General features: G+C 40.5%; 1 protein-coding gene across 3 annotated transcripts; it reads right to left on the minus strand.

Moving 5' to 3' along the window:
- Positions 1-7,310: 7,310 nt before the first annotated feature.
- On the minus strand, positions 7,311-23,229 carry ACYP1 (acylphosphatase 1). Of its 3 annotated transcripts, none has more exons than XM_069465128.1 (3): positions 22,942-23,229; positions 15,631-15,722; positions 7,311-7,718 (listed from the first exon to the last, which is right to left on the minus strand). In XM_069465128.1, exons 1-3 carry the CDS (start codon positions 23,105-23,107, stop codon positions 7,503-7,505), a joined length of 474 nt encoding a protein of 157 aa, XP_069321229.1. In that variant the 5' UTR covers positions 23,108-23,229; the 3' UTR covers positions 7,311-7,502. The 3 variants fall into 3 exon arrangements, with proteins under 3 accessions (XP_069321229.1, XP_069321230.1, XP_069321231.1); XM_069465129.1 differs by lacking the exon at positions 22,942-23,229 and adding an exon at positions 16,111-16,185; XM_069465130.1 differs by lacking the exon at positions 22,942-23,229 and adding an exon at positions 16,057-16,098.
- Positions 23,230-23,897: the final 668 nt, after the last annotated feature.

Consider the following 23,897-nt stretch of genomic DNA (forward strand, 5'->3'; position numbering starts at 1 on the left):
GAGTGCTCTGTTTCAGTTGATTTAGTTTGCTCATTTTGTACCACATGAGTTATAAAGCCAGTGGAACATAATTTAACTTGTCCATAACTAAAAACGTTTATTCTTTCACAATCACTAGGTTCTTTTTTTCTTTTCTCTTTCTCTATCTGAGCACTATGTACTCTCAGTGATGTTGTCTCAAAAGGCAGAGGTTGGCATCCCATTTCAGTGGTATCTTTAAATCTCTCTAGTGGATTCTGAATTCTATTATTTTTGAAGATGTTGGCAGCCATGCCATTAACAGTAGTACTTACTTTCTGTATTTCTCGATCCATTCCACTCTCCTCAAAGTGATGTGGTGTCTGAAAAGCGCTTGGAAACATTTCTGCACTGGTCCCACATGGATTTTCTAAAGAGTTATGTTCTAAGCAAGATTTTATATGTTTCTCATTTCCTCCTGGTTCTGTTGCTTCAATTGTCTCTTGTTCCAACATCCTTGAGTCTGAGCAAGAGCTATCTTTGTTTTGTGTAGATGACTCTGTGCTTTTACTATGGCCTTGGCCATCTGATTCATAAGTGTACAAAAATGAATTGTTTGTATCTTTTCTGATAGCTTCTGAATCCCTAGAATTCTGTGTGTTTATGCTTTCTATAGTAGCTTTTCTTCTCACAGCTTTTGATTGCAAATTGAACATCTCATAGGAATCCAAAATGTTATTACATGCTTCCTGGAAACTGCCCTGGTCACGCTTCTCATCAGAAGACACATGCTTCTGAAGAGTAGCACCAAATAAACTAAAATCATTATGTTCACTAAATTCCTTAATGTCCTCACCTGATAATTCTACAAATAATTTTTCTCGCTTTAAAAACATTTTCACTCCTTCCTGAATGCAAATCAAGAGTGTATCCCAGTTTTGAAACTCAATCAGAGTTTTTGCTGGCTCCAGGCACACATCATACTCACAGAATTGGCACTGCACATTGATTACATATATCCCATAGAGTTCTGGGGTAGAACGATGCCGAGGACTTGAATTCATTTGCCTACTGGCAGGGCCATTCTTTGGCTTGCATATACTACTTTCTCTCCTTAATAAAAAGTCAATGAGTTTATGCAACTTTGTCTTTAAAACTAGTCTTTTGTTCACAAATAAAAACTGCATATTCTTATTATAATGTGCTTCGGAGCTGATATAGCCACTAAGCTCAAACTCCTTATATTTAAAATTTATTTCTCTTAACTTTTGGGACTTCCCCAATCCATAAATCTGACAAAATCGGGAACAGACGTCTTTGGTTTTAGGGAGCTGAAGAACCATGGAACCAGAAACATCATTTCTCAAAGAGAAAGAAATGGAAGGGTGCATGAGTGAGAGCGCTTCTACCCTTTGCCTGACCTTCTCGAACTCCAGTCTAGGATCCATGCATTTCCTTCTTACAGGTAACTGGTAAAACAAGTTATATACTGTTACTGTTGTCCCAGCACTTGGTCTACTCAAATCAGCTTCACAAGCTTTCAGGGCTTTTCCATTCTGAAACAATTTCACAAAGGTTTTCATTGTCCTGTTTTTCTTGGATGAAATTTCCACAGCACTGGCCATGTCAGCTATGCTTGCCAAGGCCTCCCCTCGGAAACCATAAAACCTGGGATTCTCCAAGTCCTGTACTGAGCTGCATTTACTAGTGAAATAACGATTTCCCACCTTGTCCACGTCATCACTCCCCATGCCAAATCCATTGTCTATCACTTGAACTTGGAAGGTTTCCATGTTCACCCTGACAGCCACACATTTTGCTTCAGCATCAATACTGTTGAGGGCAAGTTCCTCAACACATTGGCCTAAGGAGTTTATAGCCAAACCAGAACGCAATTTGGCTTGTACTTCAACTGACAAGCACTTGATCATGGCAGGTGAAAAGCTGCTGAGAATGCCAGGCTCTGGTTTCCTTCTCTGACTGGAAATAATTGCCTATGGGAGTAAAGAAAAAACACACACATATGCAATCAAAGCTTCGGAGTTACACAGCATTACCCATTTCTCTCAAGCATTATGAAGAAATATCGTTTGAGGTAAATGAAATCTCTTTTATTAAACCGAATTGTGAAACGAAACAAAACAAAATTATACCTCTGATCTCTAGGCAGATCACACAGCTCATGCTTGGTGCAATGGATTTAACATCCAAAGGACACATTCATAATTTCATAATTTTCACTGCCGCTTTCTAAATCCCACATGCCCTAAAGTGAAATCATAATTACACTTGAAGTTGACCCGCAAAAGAGAGAACTCGAAATTCTAACCGCTTCACCAAAAACAGATGCCTAAATTAAATTCAGCTAAGAAACATTAGCTAGAAATTATTCATGACAAAAATGTCCAAGCTAGTTTCATAACATTTACATGTTACACAATAGCCATGACTTTTAGAAAAATACTTATAATGAAGTGTTAAGACATTGTAATAAGGAAGGTGAGGCAACAGGAGGAAATTAAAAAAGTCAAACTGTATCAAAGAGAGATGGGCATTAAGAGATTATTATTATTGTTACTATTGGTTAAATGTAGTTGCCTCAGGGGAGACAGGCTGGGAGCGGGAAAGGATAAAGCAGGAAAATTCCTTTTCATAGAAATCTTTCTTTGCCATTTGATTTTTCAATCTTGTTCATGTAATACTCAGACAAGTTTTTAGAAGGTCCTTATTCATACTCTCTTGTTCTTTTCAGACGGGCACAAACTACCTTGGCAATGCTAATGATGGTATGGGGCTGTCTGAAATTCATTTTAAGTTTTCTTGCAGGTAAAAACAATTAAGATTCTAGGGCCACTAAAGTTCTCCCTCTCTTCTCTGTCAGTGAGAGACGCACGGGCTGGCCCTCTCGCTGGCGGTGGGGCTGGTTTTTCCAAACCCGGGAAAATCAGGGCTATTAACTGCAGACCTTGTGTTGATTTCTAAGGTAATGAACTTCGCAGCCCGCAGCAAAGGAGGGGTAAACATTTAATAAGCAATCCGATTAATGTAAACCCACAGCAACGATTTCCTGATTAGTCCCAGGCCTTTCAGGACCACAACGCCTGGGACAACCAGGACGAACCGCCCGGGCCCAGGACCAGGAAGGCCTGGGGTGCAGAGGTGGCCGAGCTCCCCGGGGCAGCGCGCAGGCCCGCCAGGCTCAGGCTCCACCCCGGCCCCTCCCGCGACTCCATTCCGACACACCGGCCCGCCAGGTCCAAGGCCGCGGGGGTTCCCGGGGCCCTGGCGCATCTGGCTCCGATAAGCTGCCCGCAGCTGTCACCAGGGCCCTTCTGGTGTCAGAAGAGCTCTCGGAATCATCCTTTTGTCGCGTGCTTCCCCCCAAGTCACCTCGAATCACGCTTCATCGACTCTCGGATACCAACCGCCTCCGACGCTGCACGCGCGCACCTGGGCACTAGAGCCTCGTGCGCGCACGAAAGGCTCCTGCACGCGCGAGCCCACGAGCATGCGCTTCTGAGGGGACTCGCCGAGAGCGCGCGTGCCTCCGCGACACCCCAGTACGCATGCGCACCAGGCAGCTCCCAGCCGGGGCACTCTGGCATCCCAGGGTCTATTCACATGGGTGGGTATCTGCAGTTCTCAAACCTTGTCCCCTTTTGGCATGGTGTGAAAGACTGCTTCTAGTAACTTTTGTTTTTATGTCCTTTCCTGTGTTTGCCCTTTCCTCTTTTCTCATTTTTTTTCCCCCTTTGCTGGAACTGCCATTTAATTCAATATATATTTTATGTATTTGTTTATTGTCTTCTCTCATTAGAATGTAAGCTATATGAAGGTAAGGAGTTTGTCAGTTTTGCTTACTGCTGTATCCCTGTGGCCAAGAGGAGTGCCTGGCCTATGGTAGGCACTCAGTGAATGAACAAATCCAGTGCCTTCCATCTTAGAATTATAGCATTTCAGAGCTGCAAAAGGCTGAAAAACTATCTAGTTCCACTTTCTTAATTTACAGATGAGGACACCAGGATTCTCTTAACTTTTTTGATATCTTCCCAATGCCACCACAGCTTCTTTTATAACTATAGGAGAGCAGAACTCTGAGAACATAGTGAGAATAAGTGTTTTGCGATCTGTTAACCAATCCTCACCTTTTGCTTTCTGTCTCATTTTCATTGACAATTTATTTTTTTAGAAAATTGAAATTTATGACAAATTTGTCAGACCCATTAAGCATCTGACATATATTAAGACTTGTTTAATGACCAACCAAACCCAATCAATCTTCTAAGGCTGATGAAGCATAATCCTGATTATTGCTTATATAATATATATTATATTAGTTTGCTAGGGCTACCATAACAAAATCCCACAGACTGAGTAGCTTAAACAGAAGTTTATTTCCTTTCAGTTCTGGAGACTAGAAGTTGAGATCCAGGTGTCGGCAGGGATGATTTCTTCTGAGGCCTCTCTCCTTGGCTTGTAGATGGCTGTCTTCACAGGGTCTTTCATCTGTGTACACACATCTGTGTCCAACTTTTCTCTTTTTTTCCCCAGGGGAAATAAAACAGTTTGCTTTATTTTGAAATAGTAACTTCCTTATATTGGAGAACTGGCCAAAATTCAACACTGATACAAATATAAATTTCTTTCGAGGTCAAAATGTATGTCAGGTAAATTTTCTGAATTTCTTTAAAGATAGAATTTTGAATCATATGAAACAATCAATTAGACACAATGAACATCAACATGTATAAAATAAGCCACAGTTCAAATTTAAGCTGAATAACCAAACCATGTAATTATCTCAAATAATTTTTGTTAATATGTAGGAGAATAATGCACATATTTTCAATAACTTACAAGTGAATGTCTATCTACTCTTCCCATCTCTTAATCCTCCAAGGAAGTATAACTTTTTTTTTACTAGGTTTACATAAAAAATCCAAATATTTACTCATGGTAGGATATTCTGGCATTAATTACACTGAGTTTATCAGAAATAGAAAATCATGAAGATTTGCCAAACATTTAAAAATATGAACAATTACAGCAAGTTTTTTTTTTTTTTGAGACACTGTCTTGCCCTGTTGCCCGGGCTAGAGTGCTGTGGCAACAGCCTAGCTCACAGCAACCTCCAACTCCTGGGTTCAAGTGATCCTCCTGCCTTAGCCTCCTGAGTAGGTGGGACTACAGGCGTGTGCCACCACACCTGGCTAATTTTTTTATTTTTAGTAGAGATGGCCTTGCAGAGCCTGGTCTGGAAATCCTGAGGCTGGTCTGGAAATCCTGACCTCAAGTGATCCTCCCACCTCAGCCTCCCAGAGTGCTAGGATTACGGGCCTGAGCCACCGAACCTGGCCCAGCAAGTTCTTATTAATAAAAGACCTAGATGAGAAAGGCAGTCCTCCACTTTCTAATAACACCTATGGTTTATACTGCATAATTCAATGGAACAGTATTCTCACCAATGATAAACAATTTATAGGAAATTCATTCACCTATTCAACGTTTCATTATAAAGTTAATATTCTGACCAATATTAAAAATTTAAAAATTCTATTATGCTGACATTTTCAAAAGTATTAAGTTAGCAATAAGTCATCTTTATGATGCCATTTATTAAACTGAAAGGAAAGAAGATGGTACATTCTGGGTTTTACTTAAAAAAGGGATTTAATTCAATAATTGATTCGTTGCTACTTGAAAACAATACCTTCTTTCTCAGCACTGGATGGCAATGAGGTGAAAGCAGCTTTCCTGGTCTTCAACTTGCCTTTAATGGAAAGCATTACGGAATTTCAGCAGTGAACATCATGTGGTTCCTACTCAAAGCCCAGTTCCAAGAAAATGTGGGAGAGAATCTAAGAGATAAGTTCTGTTCAAGGCATGAAGATTCCAATCTCAAATATTTCACTCCAGCAACTTATGTTATACCAGCTGTTCCATTGTTGAATACTAAATGATCATTGAAAACAAATGAAGACAACAAAATCCTCATTGCCATCATTCATTACTAATTTTTACATAAACTGTTTTATATCCAAACATATGCATATAAAACATTTGTACAGATAAATTAGCGTTAAGAATTAAAAATGTGCAGGCTGTACATGCCTGTAGCTCACACCTGTAATCCTCGCACTCTGGGAGGCTGAGTTGGGAGGATCGTGCTCGAGGTCAGGAGTTTGAGACCAGCCTGAGCAAGAGCAAGACCCTGTCTCTCCTAAAAAAAAAAAAAAATTAACAGGGCATGGTGGCACACTCCTGTAGTCCAGCTCTTTGGGAGGCTGAGGCAGGAGGATCACTTGAGCCCAGGAGTTTCAGGTTGCAGTGAGCTAGGCTGATGCCACGGCACTCTAGCCTGGGCATCAGAGGGAGACTCTGTCTCAAAAAAATTAAAAAAGAATTAAAAATGTGCAGTAACATCCACAAATGTCCTTTCTATGTTCTGAAATCTATGCAATTGTTTTCAAGACTGGAAACCTGAACACCCTGGCTACACATTAAAAACGTGTCAGAATACACACGTTGTGGAACTGACCATCTCATATAAGCAAAACCAGACTTACAGTGCTTTCATTATTGCTTAATCCTCTAATTAGCCTCAAAAGAAGACCACTGAATACTAAAGTCAAGTATTTACTAAATAGTGTTGATTTCTACTAGCCAAACAGCCCTCACAAACCAACAGCAGAACCAGGATAGTCTTTCTCAGCTCATTGTCTGTTAGGAGTTTGATACATTTTCAATTAAAGCCTTCATTTTTCCTGTAGACGTCAACATGTGTGGCCCAAACAACAGTGGCTCTGCTGATTCAGACTTTGGAACTCCTTTATCAGCTTCATCTAGGCCACAAATTTGCTCTTCTTATAAGGACACCAGTCAGATTGGATTAGGGCCCACCCTAACAGCCTCATTTAACCTTACTCACCTCTTTAAAGGCCCTATATCCAAATACAGTCACTTTCCGAGGTATTGGGGATTAGGACTTCAACATATGGATTTTGGGAGGAATCAGTTCAGCCCATACGTAACATTCCTTTATGTGAATTCTTACCCAGAGGAAAGGAATGACAGCAGTAGTTCCAGAAAACTAAAAGTAATTAGTACAAAATATCATTTGAATCAAATTGAATTTGTGGTATTTGTTCTTATTAGGCATGCAATCTCCTCAAGAAAAATTCATAGAAACCATTTAAAGAAATGATTTGAAGTAACTTCTTTTAGACCTCTTTAAATTACCTCAAAATCCTCATCCTACAGATGTTTGAATCTGAATGAATCTGAATCTGAATGAATCCCTCTTATTTTGCCCAAAAAGAAGTTCATTGAAGATTTTAAAAAGTACCCTAAGCAGGTTTTCATGTGTTTTTATTGATTAGAATTGTATACAGTTGTAATCCTTCTATTATACATGTAATATACAGTAACAATAAAATATCTGATACTAAAATAAGTTACTGACAAATGCTAATATTGAACACAATAATTCTATTAACAAAAACCGAAATCACTGAGTTTATCTTAAAAAATTTAGATTCAGGCTATTATTTCACAATTTGGAAGTCCGAGTAATCCAACTTTGAGATGACTTTTTCATTGTTGAAGTTTGCTTTGTCAATGTGTGATTTGGGACTTCCACTTGTCTCCAGCCATTCCTGCATATGACGCACCTTGGAGACGGGACCTTGCAATTGCCCTTGCACTGTGCCCCGGTCAGTATTCTGGACCCAGCCTACCAATCCCAGCTTTTTACCCTCAGCCTAAAAAGGAGAAAAAAAAGAGAGAGATATCCAGTGAGATTGAACAAAGTGAGGCTAAAATCTGTTGCTACAATCTTTGCCTAGAATCAAGCCACTGGAACTAATTTGATATTGTCCAGAACAGTCAAAAAAGAAAGACAGCAAGAAGGATCTTATTGCTGATCTTAGCATGAAGCATTGGCCACTCGAATCCATTTCCATCTTCTACTCTATGAAACCCAGGCATTACAATTTTTCACTCTGTAGTCAATTTGGTTAAGTACCAAAGATATAAGTCCAAAACAGATGCTTTCAAAATGATCCCCTAAGGCTGATTGTTTTAGGATACTGGGCTGTATCTTGTTCATTTTCTCTTTTCCTAATCAAGCATCTGTTGGGTTTGTTAAATAGAAAAAGCATGAAGTTATCTGATCCTTCCCTTTGTCTTTAACCAGGACCACACCTAAATGTCCTGATGAATTAGTGTCCATTACATCTTTAAAAATCATTAGAGAATATTTTGCAATTTCCTGGGCAACTCATCTCATTGTTCTCACTGTAGAAAAACTGTCTAATCCAACATCTTTATGTTGCATCCAAAGCCCACTTTCTGTCACCCTCCTACAGAAGGAAAGCAGTTGGTGATCAGCCTATGAACACCAAACTTTCATGAGACTACATAACTATTAGGTTTTCACTTGACTTTCTTCTCTTTTGTCTAAGCAATCACAATGCCTTAACACATTGACTGCCACACTAGAAAAATATTTTTTTCCTTGGGGCCACAGTGTTTTCTTACAAAAATACAATAAAAACTTCGAAAACAAAACGATCCTTTCTAATTTAATGAAAAATTTGTTATTTTTGTTTTCTGTGTGTGACTTATATGCTCTCAAGGTGAAGAGATATGTGAGTTATATATGCTTCATGAGGTCCAGGGCACAAAACTCGATTGAGTCAAATATAACTCACGTGGCAGTTAATGTGTTAAAGTTGAATAAGCATATGAAGAGCATTTAATCATTGTAGTGGCTATCTTTTCTCATCCTTTTCAATGTTCTTTCTTTTAAGTCATTAAACTGTGGCAAGACTGAATTTAGGAAAAGTAGCAATGTTTTAGAGGGAATTTTATTTTTTTATAAATATATAATTAGGATATTATAAAAGTCATTGATTATTATTTCTATCTAAATAGAAAGTGTTGGATTACAAAAGAAAATGGGAGTTAACATGATTGCATGTCAAAATGCCAGAGTAGTAACTTAGTAAATGTGGGAAATTGCTGGAATTAGCCAAAGAAAACATTATGCACAGCAAAAAAATGTTTGATGAAGAACCGAAGTATCCATCAGATCACTTATGTTCAAAGCAAAGACATGTTTGCATAACGAACAAGAGACTCCAGTCAAATAAATAAGTTTAAGGGATACAGAGGAAATTAAGGAATGAAGAAAAATAGGAAATACCTACAGCATGCACTGCTAAGTGCCAAAGAAGATAGCATAAAAGAAGAATGCTGAGAATGGATTTAGAGGAAGACTTCATGCCAACTGACTTTATGCTTAGATTAACTTAGGGAGTTGGTTATCTCTAGTTCTTAGAGTTACCTTATATGGTAAATAGATATAAGAATGTGCAGTTTTGAGCAGAAAGTTATAATGGTCAAATAAATCTTTAACTTAGAATGTTATTTATCTGAACTCCTGAGAGTGAACAAAAACTCCCAAATTTGACCAGTGTTGAGAATGGGAATTTTCTATAGGTTTCATTTGTATTCTCGATTCTGTTCTTATTTTTTAAATGATGACACAATGTTGCTGATTCATGTTCAGTTTTGAATATCTATTTAAACAAGTAAACAGTGTTTTTTCCTAAGAAAATTCCAAAAAGCTAATTCCACCTCATAAACAGTCATCTATTTTTTTTTTTTTTTAATCACATGCTCACACACACTCACTCATTCTCACATCTGATATTTTAAGGAATGTAAGACCAACTCTAGTTGCAATCTAAAAAGAAAGTCCCCTCGAATCAATAACCTAGAATTCTACCTTAGGACACTAGAAAAAGAAGAGCAAACTAAACTCAAAACAAGCAGAAAGAAGGAAATAATAAAGATTAGAGGTGAGAAGTTAACAGAGAATAGAAAAACAGAGAGAAATCAATAAAACCAAAAGTTGATTCTTTGAAAAGATCAACTAAATTGGCAACCTTTAGCTAGACTGATCAAGAAAAAAAGACAGAAGCCTCAAATTATTGAAATCAGAAATGAAAGAAGGGACATTACTACCAAACCTTACAAAAATAAAAAGAATTATAATCCTTTTGGTATAATTATATACCAACAAATTAGATAACTTAGATGAAAAGGACAGATTACTAGAAAGACGAACTACCTAAACTGAATCAAGAAAAAAATAGAAAATCTGAATAGACCTATAACAAGTAGAGAGATTGAATTAGTAATCAAAAGCACTTCCCACAAAGAAATGCCCAGGACTAGATGCCTTCACAGATAAATTCCACCAAATGTTTAAAAAGAATCTCTCACCAATCCTTCATAAAGTCTTCCAAAACACAGAAGAGGAAACACTTCCCAACTCATTCTATTAAGCCAGCATTATCCTCATACCAAAACCAAAGACATCACAAGAAAAAAAAAAACAAAAAAAAAACTATAGATCAATATCCCTTATGAACATAAATGCAAAAATCCTCAACAGAATACCAGCAAACCAAAGCTAGCAACATACAAAAAGGATTATAGGCCGGGCGCGGTGGCTCACGCCTATAATCCTAGCACTCTGGGAGGCCGAGGGGGGGGTGGATTGCTCAGGGTCAGGAGTTCGAGACCAGCCTGAGCAAGAGCAAGACCCCGTCTCTACTAAAAATAGAAAGAAATTATCTGGCCAACTAAAATATATATAGAAAAAATTAGCCGGGCATGGCGGCACATGCTTGTAGTCCCTGGGAGGCTGAGGCAGTAGGATCGCTTAAGCCCAGGAGTTTGAGGTTGCTGTGAGCTAGGCTGACGCCACGGCACTCACTCTAGCCCGGGCAACAAAGCAAGACTCTGTCTCCAAAAAAAAAAAAGAAAAGAAAAAGAATTATAAACCATGACAAACTGAGATTTATCCCGGGAATGCAAGGTTGGTTCTATATACAAAAAGTAATCAACTTAATCTACCATATTAATAAACAAAACAAAAACTACACAATCAGCTCAGTAGATGGCAAAAAAAGCATTCAACAAAATCCAATACCCTTTTATAATAAAAACACTCAACAAACTAAGAAAAGAAATTTCCTCAACCTGATAAAGGGCATTTGTGAAAAACCCACAGCTAACATCGTATCTAATGGTGAAAGACTAAAAACTTTCCCCCTAAGATCAGGAACAAGACAAGAATGTCTGCTCTTACTGCTCTATTCAATACTATATTTGAGCTTCTAGCCAGGGCACAGAAAAATAAAGAACAGGCATTCAGATTGGAAAGGAAGAAGTAAAACTACCTGTACTTGCAGATGACATATCAATATACAGAAAATCCTAAAGTACACACACCCACACACACACACTATACAGAAAATCCTAAAGTACACACACACACACGAACTAATAAAAACAATTTCACAAGGTTGCAGGATATAAGACTGGTATACAAAAATCAACTGTATTTCTATACATTAGCAATGAACAATTGAAAATGAAATTAAGGAAACAATTCTATTTATAGTAGCATCACAAATAATAAAATGCTTAGGAATAAATTTAACAAAAGAAGTGCAAGCCATGTAGGAAAACTATAAAACATTGTTGAAAAAAATTAAAGAAGATCTCATAAATGGAAGGATATCCTGTCTTAATATTAAGATGCCAATACTCCCCAAACTGATCTACAGATTCAAAGCAATTTCTATTGAAATCCTAGCTGCCATTTTTACAGAAATTGACAAACTCATCCTAAAATTCACAGGGAAACATAATGGACCCTGACTGGCTAAAAACAATCTTGAAAAGGAAGAACAAAATCGAAGGATTCACACTTCCCAATTTCAAAACTTACTATAAGGCTACAGTAATTGAGATACTGTGGTATTGGCCAAAGGACAGTGTCTTAATTTACTTTGTGTTGCTATAAAGGAACACCTGAGGTTGGGTAATTAATTTATTATGTAAATAAAAGAGGTTTTTTTGGCTCATGGTTCTGCAGACTATACAAGAAGCATGGCACCAGCATCTGCATTGGGTGAGGGCCTTGGGCTGCTCCCACACACAATGAAAGGCAAAGTAGAAATGAAATTTGTAGAGATCACATGATGAGAGAGGAAGCAGGGTGAGGGGAGGTGCTAAGCTCTTTTTAACAACCAGCTCTTCAGGGAACTAATAGAGTGAGAACTCACTCACCCCAACCCAGGGAAGGCATTAATCTATTCATGAGGGATCCTGCCCCATAACCTAAACACCTCCCATCAGGCCCCACTTCCAACACTGGGGATCAAATTTCAACATGGGATTTCGAGGGAACAAACATCCAAACTATAGCAGGTAGACATATAGATCAATGAAATAGAATTGAGAGTCCAAAAATAAACCCTTAACTTACATTTATGGTCAACTGATTTTTGACAAGGGTACCATGACAAATCAATGTGGGGAAATAATAGTCTTTTCAATAAAGTATGCTGGGACAACTGGATATCCACATGCAAAAGAATAAAGTCAGGACTGGGTGTGGTGGCTCATGCCTGTAATCCTAGCACTTTGGGAGGCTGAGGTGGGAGGATCGCTTGAGCCCAGGAGTTCAAGACCAGCCTGAGCAATATAGTGAGGCCCATCTCTACCAAAAATAAGAAAATTAGATGGGCATGGTGGCATGCACTTGTAGTCCTAGTTACTCCAGAGGCGAAAGCAAGAGGATGGCTTGAGCCCAGGATTTGAAGTTATAGTGAGCTATGATGACACTACTGTACTCTAGTCTGGGCAACAGAGTGAGATCCGGTCTCAAAACCTCATACCACATTAAAATTAACTCAAACTGAATCAAAAACCTAAATCTAAAAGCTTAAACTAGGAAACTCTTAGTTCATGACCTTGGATTGGGCAAAGGTTTCTTAGACATAACATTAAAAGCACAAGCAATAAAAGAACAGATAAATTTGACTTCATCAAAATTAAAATCTTTTGTACTTCATAGGACACTATGAAGAAAGTGAAAAGACAACCCACAGATTAGGAGAAATATCTGCAAATAATACATCTGCTAAGGGACTAGTATCCAGAATATATAAAAAAAAATTCTTATAACTCAACAATAGAAGGTAAATAACTCAACTAAAAAATGGGCAAAGGATTTGAATGAACATTTCTCCAAAAGAGACATATAATATCCTATTTCATGTGCCAATAAGCACATGAAAAGATGCTCAACATCATTAGTCATTAGAAGGCAAATCAAAACCACACGGAGAATATTATTCATCTTAAAAAGAAAGGAAATTCCAAGACATGATGTAACATGGAAGAACCTTGAGGACATTGTATTAAGTGAAATAAGCCAATCACAAAAGGGCAAATACTGTATAGTTACACTTATATGAGGTACCTAGAGTAGTTGAATTCATAGAGATAGAAAGCAGAATCATGATTGTTCGCTGGTGAGGTGAGGAGAGAATGGGGAGTTTGTATTTAATGGGTACAGAGTTTCAGTTTTGCAGGATGAAAAGAGTTCTGTGGATGAATGGTGGTGATGGTAGCACAACATGGTGACTATATTTGAGATTACTGAATTGTACATTTAAAAATGGTTAAAATGATAATTTCTACATAATGTGTATTTTACCACAATTTTAGAAACAAGTGTTATATAGTTTCCAGCTATTTTGGTATTTTCCAATTATCTGTTATCGATATGTAGTTTAATTCCACTGTGGTTGGAGAACATTTCTTGTATGACTTGAATCTTTTTAAATTCATTGATACCTGAAAACAAAACAAGCACCAACAAAAAACCACAATGAGATACTACTTCACACCCATAGGATGGCTGTCATAAAAAAAGGCAGTAACAACCAAAAAACTAATTCTCGTACATTGCTGGTGAGAATGTAAAATGGTAGAGTTGCCTTGGAAAAGTCTGGCAGTTCCTCAAAAACTTAAACACAGAGTTACCATATGACCCAGGAGTCTACTCCTACATATATATATCCAAGGGAATTGAAAACACTGTCTACAACAAAAATATGCGCATAAATGTTCATGGCATCATTACTGATAAATAGGCAAAAATTGGAAACAACCCACATGTCCATAAATTGATGAATGGATAAATAAAATGTGGTATATCCATCCAATGTAATATTATTCAGTCATAAAAGGAATAAAGTACTGATATATTATACAATATGGATAAACTTTGAAAACGCTATGTTAAGTGAAAAGAACCAAACATAAAAAAGGTCATATTTGTATGATTCCATTTATATTATATGTCTGGAATAGACAAATCCATAGAGACAGAAAGTAGGTTAGTGGTTGCCAAGGCTGGGAGGATGAAGAGTGAGTGCTAATAGGTAGGGGATTTCTTTTGGAGTGATGAAAATGTTCTGGAATTAGTGCACAACTTTGTGAATACACTAAAAATCACTGAATTATATATTTTAAAAGCAGGAATTTTATGTATCAAAACAAAACAATTGTAAAGACAAACATATATTTAAACAATTATAAATAATAAAGAGTAAGCTACAGTCTAATTAAGGAAAAAAGATGGCATTTTCTTTGCAGTTTTCCAAATCATTATTTTTCTGCATTTTTAATTTTCTCTGTAAATTGGAGAAAGATGTGCTATATATACCACCATCTTATCTTTTCAACAACTGTGATTAATCTTTGAAACTGTCACCTCAATTTACTAAATCATAGGAACCTGCCCTGCATAATTGGTAACAAAGCTGATTGTAATATAGCTCTTGCTATGACTTTCAGAAATTCTTTTTTCAACAGGTACTTCCCATGAGTATGAAACAGGAAGAAATAATTTGCAAATAAGTAGAAAAAGAGGCATTGGCAATTAAAATTCATATTTTAAACATTCAGACTTGAATCTTAAGTACTACAGTCCCAGGAATGGAATACTTAAAAGGTTCTAAAGTCCTAACTCATTATCTGTAGGGTTGGAGACATATTGGCAAGGCAATAGCCTGACACCCCCCTACAGAAGGCAGAAGGGAAATTGAGATTGCATTTGTGTGTGGGTGTTGAGGGAAGATTAGTGACACTAAAGCAGAGGTAGAGGCTGCCAACAGTTTGTTCATCTCCTCAAATACTCCTTATTACTCTAGTAGGAAAACCAGACTCCATGTTCAGCATTACCATTACCTATTCTGGAATGGATAAAATGTTTTTAATTAGAAAAACTTCAGCTGGAAAAGGTAAATGTTCTTTGAAAGGCAAAAAGGAATTAAGTGGAGAATTGGAGGAAGGTTGGGGAAATGAAAGAGGTCTGAAGAAAATGCAGCAGCTACAGAAGCATTTACATAAATTCCATAAATGTCATCAGTTTATCTAAATATCATCTCTTTGATCAATGTTAGCTTTCCTACAACAAATGTGACTTGGTTTGATGGTGCCACAACACGGAGAATCGGGGAAGCCCTCTATTCACCTTGGAAGAGAGAAGCTTATTAATATGTGCATCTAGATGCTTAGGCACTACTGTTCGAAAAACACCAATAGCAGCAGGAAGATCCTTCATTTATATCATGATTTACCGACTGCACAGCATTTTCATATTCATTGCTCTACAAACAACCTCTCTGCCATGCATCTACCAAATAGCCAGCTTCTTCTACTTTACATTTGCCAGGCACATGTCTCTTGTTCCCATGCTCATAACCTAGGTATGTCCCCCAAAGCCTGTAGGCCACATACCTGAGTATGCTTGCGGAAAAACACCCCTTGCACCTTTCCAAAAATTTCATAATCCACTGATATCAAGGTGTTGCCTTCTGCCATGCTCAAACCTGCCAGAAACCAGGAAAGCAGAAAAGTGAAGGATTATTCCAGGCCCCCCAATCCTGAAATCAGAAAGGACCACCACACCCACAGGTCTTCAACCTTGGCCATTGCGACCTCTCCTCGACGGTGAAGTTAGATGTGAATGAGTGGATAAGGCAAGGCGTATGTGGGAAGTCACAGCGAGACGCCTGGGCGGGGGAGCTGGGGTCGCAACTGCCCACAAAGGCCTCTTTCGGGGAAATGACCGTCTACCAATTCCCTCCTTACACCCATGCCCAGTCCCGCCCCCTCCCCACACTTTTTCTCTTCCCAAGCGGCCACCAGAATCCCGTTACTAACATTTCAGGGCTAAAAAAACTGACGGGCACACCCCGGGGTCCTCTCCCGGCTCACCCTCCTCGTCTTCCCCACAGGCCGCCGGGAGCACTCGGGACCACCAAGCCAACCGGGACCACTAAGCCAACGGCTCCCCCAGCCGCGCAAACCGCCGCGCCCGGAAGTTTAGAGCGCGGCTCCTCCTTCGCTGTTCCTCTTGCCTATCATCTCTAGCGGACCAATCAGAGACGGCGTCTCATCCCCGAGCCCACTCAGAGGGTGGGATTTCTGGACGCGGTCGTCGCGTTGCCCAGTGAGCTCCGGGTCGAGGGATCTGTCCAGGGTCTTGGCGTGGCCTTCACAGACCCAGCCCTCGCCCCTCCTCAGTCACTAAGGCACCCGCTTCTCATTTTCTCTTGGGGAGAAAGGTACAGACGAAGAAGCACTTGGGATACATTCAGTCATTGAATGAGTACTGACAGCCCAGTGTCTGCCAGGCACTGTTCTAGGTGACTGGCATACATTAAGAACAAAACAGGATCCCTGCCCTGGAGGAGCTTTAATTCTGGAGGTGGGAGACAAACAATAAACATCATAAATCAATACATTGACTAAGACACATACAACCTTTCTGTCCTGATTTTCTTTCAGTTCTCCTGAAATTTTGGGTCAGAGGAGATACAGGAGGTCCCAGTAGAGGTTATTTCTCCTCCTGGGCTTCTGGCAGCTGCCCACCAGTCTACCATGCTAAGAAAATGCCAAATAATGCTTGAACAAATAACTAAACAAATAAAGCAAAGTACAAGCAAAATAACTCATGGCTTCCAGAATCACAATTGAATCAATCTATGCCAGATGACTAAATTGCATGACTTTATTTTGGGAAAAGAGAATTGTCAAGGAGGATGGTTAAAATTATAGTTGATCTGTAGACATCTGAATCCAGCTACCCTTATGATTGAAAATGTGTATGAAGGAAAACTGTGTTTATTATTCCTCTGTGGATTGCTTGTATACATTACACTATTGTATAACATGACTCCCTACGTGAATATGCCAGGTTGTCAGACTTGGCAAGGCAATATGGGTTTGCAATGGTAACCATGGAAATTCATCATTCCACTAGTTCCCCACTATAGAGTAAGGACCCATATTCTAGAGAATCATAAAACCTTAGTGCTGGGGAATAGGGGGTTGGTGGTGAATGAGCTAGATTGTTTTGTGCTTGGCAATATTTGAAAATAACAGGGTACCTGGCTGATGTTATTTCTTTCCCTAAAATTCATTTTTTTTAAAAAACAGTTTCTCAGCCAGGCGCAGTGGCTCACACCTGTAATCCTAGCACTCTGGGAGGCCAAGGCGGGAGGATCGCTCGAGATCAGGAGTTCGAGACCAGCCTGAGCAAGAGCAAGACCCCATCTCTACTAAAAAATAGAAAGAAATTATCTGGACAACTAAAAATATATAGAAAAAATTAGCCGGGCAGGGTGGCGCATGCCTGTAGTCCCAGCTACTTGGGAGGCTGAGACAGAAGGATTGCTTAAGCCCAGGAGTTTGAGGTTGCTGTGAGCTAGGCTGATGCCATGGCACTCTACCCTGGGCAACAGAGCGAGACTCTGTCTCCACAAAAAAAAAAAAAAAAAAAAAAAACAGTTTCTCTGTAGAATTCAAAACCTACTGAGCACCTAATATGTATAAGACACTGTAGGATATGCAAAGATGAATAACATATAATCGTTGCCCTCAAAGAGTTTTTAATATGCATGCAAATTATGTCAATAAAGTGGACAGTGTGGTAATTTAATTTCATGAAATTCCATTGAGAGCTCATCATAAATCAACCTGTGCTGTAACAAGGACAAAATATTATGAAGGAGAAAAGAGATTAATTCTGACTGGGAAGGTTGGGAAAGGGTTTTTGGAGGAAACAGCATTTAATTCAAGGTTACACAACCACAACCAGTAAGTGATGAGCTGGAATTTAGTTCCATGCAGTCAGTCCAAAATTCGCTCCCATAAATGCTCGCAATTCCTGGAGCTTGGGGTAAGGTAGTTACCACAAGGTGAGGAAGTACAGGTGGTCTGCTGTGGGTAGACCAGGGGTTCTCAACCCTAGCTGCACATTAGGACTTTTGTGGAAGTATTATTTTTAATTTTTTATTCATTTACAAAAAGGCTGGAGTGAAGTGGCCTGATCACAGCTTGTTGTAACCTCGAGCTCCTAGGCTCAAGTGATCATCCCATCTCAGCCTCCCAAGTAGCTGGGACTATAGGCATATACCACCACACCTGACAAATTTTTAAACTTTTTTTTTTTTTTTTTTGGAGAGACGGAATCTCACTATACTGCCCAGGCTGGTTTTGAACTCCTGGCCTAAAGAGATCCTCCCACCTTGGCCTCCCAAAACACCGGGAATATAGGTGTGAACCACCACAACCGGCGTGGGGAAGCTTTTAAAAATAGTGATGCCCAAGCCTCACCCTGATATTGCTTTCCAGGAATTCCTAATGCATAGCCAGGGTTGAGACCCACTGGGCTAGACTCGGGTTTATCAAGGGCAGGCAGGGCTGGAAAGGTAGGCTGGACCTAATCTGGCAGGTAGAAATGCCATGCTACATTATGTATTTGAACTGTATTCTACAGGTAAAGAAGAAGCCACTGGGGAGGGAAATGATAGGATCATAAGTATTTAGTAATTAGCCTGCTTTAATCATTTTGCTGTGTATACATATGGCAAAACATCAATTTGTATGCTGTAAACATATATAATTTTTATTTGTCAATTATATCTTAATAAAGCTGGGGTGGGGGGATGTATTTAGGATGATTATTCCAGTAGCAGTAGGAAGGATGGGTTTGGGAAGCAGATGTTGAAAAAGCAAAACTAGAAGTTAGGAGGGTGGTGCCAAGCCAATGAGAAGTGAGGAAGAACTCACCTGGGGCAGTAGAAATGTACAGGAAGGATTACATATGAGAGACATTGCAGAAATAAGCTCCACAGAACCTGCGGTCAGAAGGAAGAGGTGACAAAGCGGGAGGAGTGGAAGATGACTGATGCTGTGAGCATGACAAGGAACACTGGGAAGAAGCAGATTGGGGAATGGGGAGAGGACTGTGAGTTTGTGTTCTGTCTTACTGAGTTCAAGGTTCCTGAGGAAGAACCATGTGAAGGTGCTAAATGGGCAGTCGGAAATTTGAGTTTGTATCTAAGGAGACAGACTAAAGCTAAGCTGGCTATCATTTTTTTTTTGAGACAAGAGTCTCACTCTGTTGCCAGGGCTAGAGTGTTGTGGCGTCAGCCTAGCTCACAGCAACCTTAAGCCTGGGCTTAAGCTTAAGCCTGGGCTCAAGCAATGCTACTGCCTCAGCCTCCTGAGTAGCTGGGACTACAGGCATGTGCCACCATGGCCAGCTAATTTTTTCTATATATTTTTAGCTGTCCAGTTAATTTCTTTCTATTTTTTTTTTTTTTTTTTAGTAGAGATGGGGGTCTTGCTCTTGCTCAGGCTGGTCTCGAACTCCTGGGCTCAAATGATCCTCCCGCCTCGGCCTCCTAGAGTGCTAGGATTACAGGTGTGAGCCATGCGCCCAGCCAGCTGGCTATCATTTAAACAGGTAAAGGCTGGGTGTGGTGGTTCACACCTGTAATCTTTGCACTCTGGGGTTGGGGCAGGAGGATCGCTTGAGGCCAAGAGTTCCAGACCAGCCTGGGCAACATAGCAAGACCCTGTTTCTAAAAAAAAAAAAAAAAAAAAAAATTAGTCAAGTATGGTGGCATGTTCCTATAGTCCAGCTATTCAGGAGGCTAAGACAGGAGGATTACTTGAACACAAGAGTTCGAGGCTGCAGGGAGCTATGATCACGCCACTGCATTCTAGCCTGGGCGACAGAGCAAGATTCTGTTTCTAAAAAAAATTAAACAATAAGAAAAATAAATAAATACAAACATAGGTGAAACCTGAAATTTCAGTATTTTGTTGAAGCCATTAAGAAAAAGAATGTCTGGAACTGCATATATATGAGAAATAAGAGTGCTCAGGAGAACATCTAAATTTACAGGGCAGATGGGGGAAAGATATAAATGCCAGAGACCTGGAAAAAGATGGAACAAGAACCTGAAGGAAGAAACTAAGAGGGCACAGGAGCAAGTGAGAAGAGAGTTCTAAGTGGTTGAATGATCAATAATGTCAAATGAGGCTGGGTATGGTGGCTCACGCCTGTAATCCTAGCACTCTGGGAGGCCAACATGGGTGGATTGTTTGAGCTCAGGAATTTGAGACCAGCCTGAGCAAGAGCGAGACCCCTGTCTCTACAAAAAAAAAAAAAAAAAAAAAAAGAAATTATCTGGACAACTAAAAATATATATATAAAAAAAAAATTAGCTGGGCATGGTGGCGCATGCTTGTAGTCCCAGCTACTCAAGAGGCTGAGGCAGGAGGATTGCTTGAGCCCAGGAGTTTGAGGTTGCTGTGAGCTAGCCTGACGCCACGGCACTCTAGCCTGGGCAACAGAGTGAGACACAGTCTAAAAAAAAAAAAAAAAAAAAATGTCAAATGAGTAGGCTGAAGAAATGAAGCTTTGGTCTTTGGTCATTGGAAGGTCACTGGTAGCCTTGCAATTAAATAAAGTGGAGGGAGTAGAAGCCAGACCACAGTAGACTGGACAATGAGGGGGAGATGAGGAAGAGGGAGCAGCAAGTGCAGAAAATTCTATTGTGAAGACTTGTGGATGAGATATCAGCTCATCCCAGTTAAAATGGCTTTTATCAAAAAGGCAGTAACAAATGCTGGTGAGGATGTGGAGAAAGGGGAACCCTTGTACACTGTTGGTGGGAATGTAAATTAGTGCAACCACTATGGAGAACAGTGTGGAGGTTCCTCAAAAAAAAAAACTAAAAATATAACTACCATATGACCCAGCAACTCCACTGCTGGGTATAAATCCCAAGGAGGGGAATTCAGTATATCAAAAAGATATCTGGGCCGGGCGCGGTGGCTCACGCCTGTAATCCTAGCACTCTGGGAGGCCGAGGTGGGCGGATCGTTTGAGCTCAGGAGTTCGAGACCAGCCTGAGCAAGAGCGAGACCCCACCTCTACCAAAAAAAAATAGAAAGAAATTATATGGACAGCTAAAAATATATATAGAAAAAATTAGCCGGGCATGGTGGCGCATGCCTTTAGTCCCAGCTACTCGGGAGGCTGAGACAGTAGGATCGCTTGAGCCCAGGAGTTTGAGGTTGCTGTGAGCTAGGCTGACGCCACGGCACTCACTCTAGCCTGGGCAACAGAGTGAGACTCTGTCTCAAAAAAAAAAAAAAAAAAAAAAAAACAAAAAGATATCTGCACTCCCATGTTTATCGCAGCACTATTCACAATAGCTAAGATATGGAATCAACCTAAGTGTCCATCAATGGATGAATGGATAAAGAAATTGTGGTACATATACACAATGGAATATTATATAGCCACAAAAGAATGAAATTCCATTTGCAACAACATGGATAGAACTGGAGAACATTATGTTAAGTGACATAAGCGAAGCACAGAAAGACAAATCTCACATGTTCTCACTCATATGTGGGAGCTAAATATTAAAAACAATTTATCTCATGGAGACAGAGAGTAGAACAACAGTTACCAGAGCCTGCGAAGGGTAGTGGGGGGCAGGGATAAAATGGGGATGGTTAATGGGTACAAAAATATAGATAGAATGAACAATATTTGTAAGTACAACAAAGTGGCTATGATCAACAATAAGTTAGGGTATACTTTAAAATAACTAAAAGAATGGAATTGGAATGTTCCTAAAACAAAGAAATGTTAAATGCCAGAGGTGATGGATACCCCAATTATCCTGATTTCATTAATACACATTGTATGCCTGTATCAAAACATCACATGTACCCTGTAAAGGTACAACAGTTTGTATAAAGATATACAACTGTTATGTACCTATAATTATTAAAAATTTTAAAAACCTGAAAAAAAAGAAGCCTTGTGGAGAAGGGGAGAAACAAATGGTGAATGGTACCAACATAAGGTGTCAGGTCAAGGGAAATGAGGTATGTTTTGCAGGGGAAAGTTAAGCGTATTTTAAAACCAAAGAGGAGTTTATGGAGAGGCACAACTTGAAGTCAACAAGATGCAGGGGTAAAGTGATGGAGTCAGTTCCAGGAGGGTACCAGAAGGGACTAATTCAAGAGAACTTATGGAAAGAAAGAAGACCTTCCTCATAGAGCAGAGGGAAAGAAGTCAAGAGGGAGGGAGGCTGGGAAATTCTGCCCAACTGGAGCAAAGCTGTGAGAGGCAGGCCAGACGCTGAGATAACTGGGACCCTGAGTAGAGTGGGAAATATCTGGAACTGTATATATGGAGAAGGCAGTAGTCAATGAGGGATGAAAACAAGGGATTAAAAAAAAAAAAAAAAGGACTGCCTGGAGGGCCCACCAAGGAATTTCTTTGAACACGTAAAATCTGTAACATGACATGTTGTGGTATTAAAACTGATTACTGCTGTCTACATTATTTTCCATGTGTATGAATCCTTTGAGTAGTTACAGGAAAAAAGTGTACTGGCTGTTCCAAACAGCTTACACAAATGAACTGAAGCGTGAAGAAGACAAATAAACTGTCTTCTGATGGTAACAAGTTGTAGAGCATCATTTAGTGTTGAAACCAGGTTGTGCTGATTATGTTTGATCTGGTCGTTAATTTATCATTACATTTGGCTGAGTCATTCCTGGGGCCTAAGTAGAGACAACCAGAGTTACCACGTGAGCGTAAAACATTATGATATCAAAATAATTAGACTGGCCACAGAAACTATCCTGGAAAGACACTGAGTAGGAAAAAAATAAACCTGACAGAGTATTGGCGGGGAAAAGCACGGGGAGAGCACGTAGCCATACCTGGGGCCCGTCCGTACAGAGCAGCGAGCGTGCTAAGAAAGGCTATCAGCAGGCCCACGCCCGCCAAGCCGGCGGAGGCCGGAATCTTGCTGCAGGACGACCCTGGGGCGCATCTATGGGCTCCGCCCTTCGTCAGACAAGCGCACGCCCCAGGGTCTGTGAGCATCGTTCTCAGAAAAGTTCAAGTTCTTCTTTGATGCAGCCCCAGAAAAGCCTCTCCTGCCCCTCCCGCCCCTCCCTCGCTCCCCAAGGGCAGGGCTGGGCGGAGCTGCAGACTTGGCCCGACACCGGGTCAAGTGACACTCAGACGGGCCGCACCCCCCGCCCCGGCCGCTCCGCATCGTGTATGGACTGCGCCTGCGTGCGCCTTCCTGGGCGGAGTTAGCGGCGAGAGGCGGGGCTCAGTGCGCGCGGTCATCGGGTCTCTGGGCAACGAGAATAACAGAGGGCAGCTGAGGGCGCGTGCGCGGCGATCGGTTGAGTGGGGTCGGGTCTGGAGAACTAGGTCCTGTGGTTTCTCTTGAGCAGGAGTGGTCCCCGATAGTCTCAGGTACGCGGAAGGGTGGGAAGACAAGAGGTCAACACCTCGACCTCCCGAGGGCTCGAGGGGCAGGAGAGCGAGTGCTTGTCCCCCAGAAAGGAGTCCCCAGTGGGGGCACCCGGGCTGGCCTCTGGGCCAGAACCTGACTTCCGGGTTCCGGATTTAAAACTAGTCGTGGCCAGGTCAGATGGCCCCCCCACCTCTCGCGTTACAGACTTTGCGCCCCTGCGCCACGCCACGGGGACTCCTTGGATGAGTGTTTGATAGCCAGGCACCTGCTCTGGGTCCTGATTGGTCTCTGTGCTCTTTGGGGTCAAGCACAGTTCCAGCAGAAGGGAAGCCCGAGAGCTCTTTGTGCCAGTCACTACCTCTGGGCCGCAGCTTTCCCACCTGTAAAATGGTGGGGCTGGACTCA

Source organism: Eulemur rufifrons, chromosome 2, assembly GCF_041146395.1.
Source record: "Eulemur rufifrons isolate Redbay chromosome 2, OSU_ERuf_1, whole genome shotgun sequence".
Classification (NCBI taxonomy): Eukaryota; Metazoa; Chordata; class Mammalia; order Primates; family Lemuridae; genus Eulemur; species Eulemur rufifrons.

Coding starts and splice junctions, on each gene's coding strand:
- ACYP1 (XM_069465128.1), bottom strand. CDS start 23,107: ATGCTCACAGACCCTGGGGCGTGCGCTTGTCTGACGAAGGGCGGAGCC. Junction 15,723..22,941: donor TCTGTACGGACGGGCCCCAG/GTATGGCTACGT, acceptor GGTTTCTGGCAG/GTTTGAGCATGGCAGAAGGC. Junction 7,719..15,630: donor TTTTCCGCAAGCATACTCAG/GTATGTGGCCTA, acceptor TCTCCTTTTTAG/GCTGAGGGTAAAAAGCTGGG.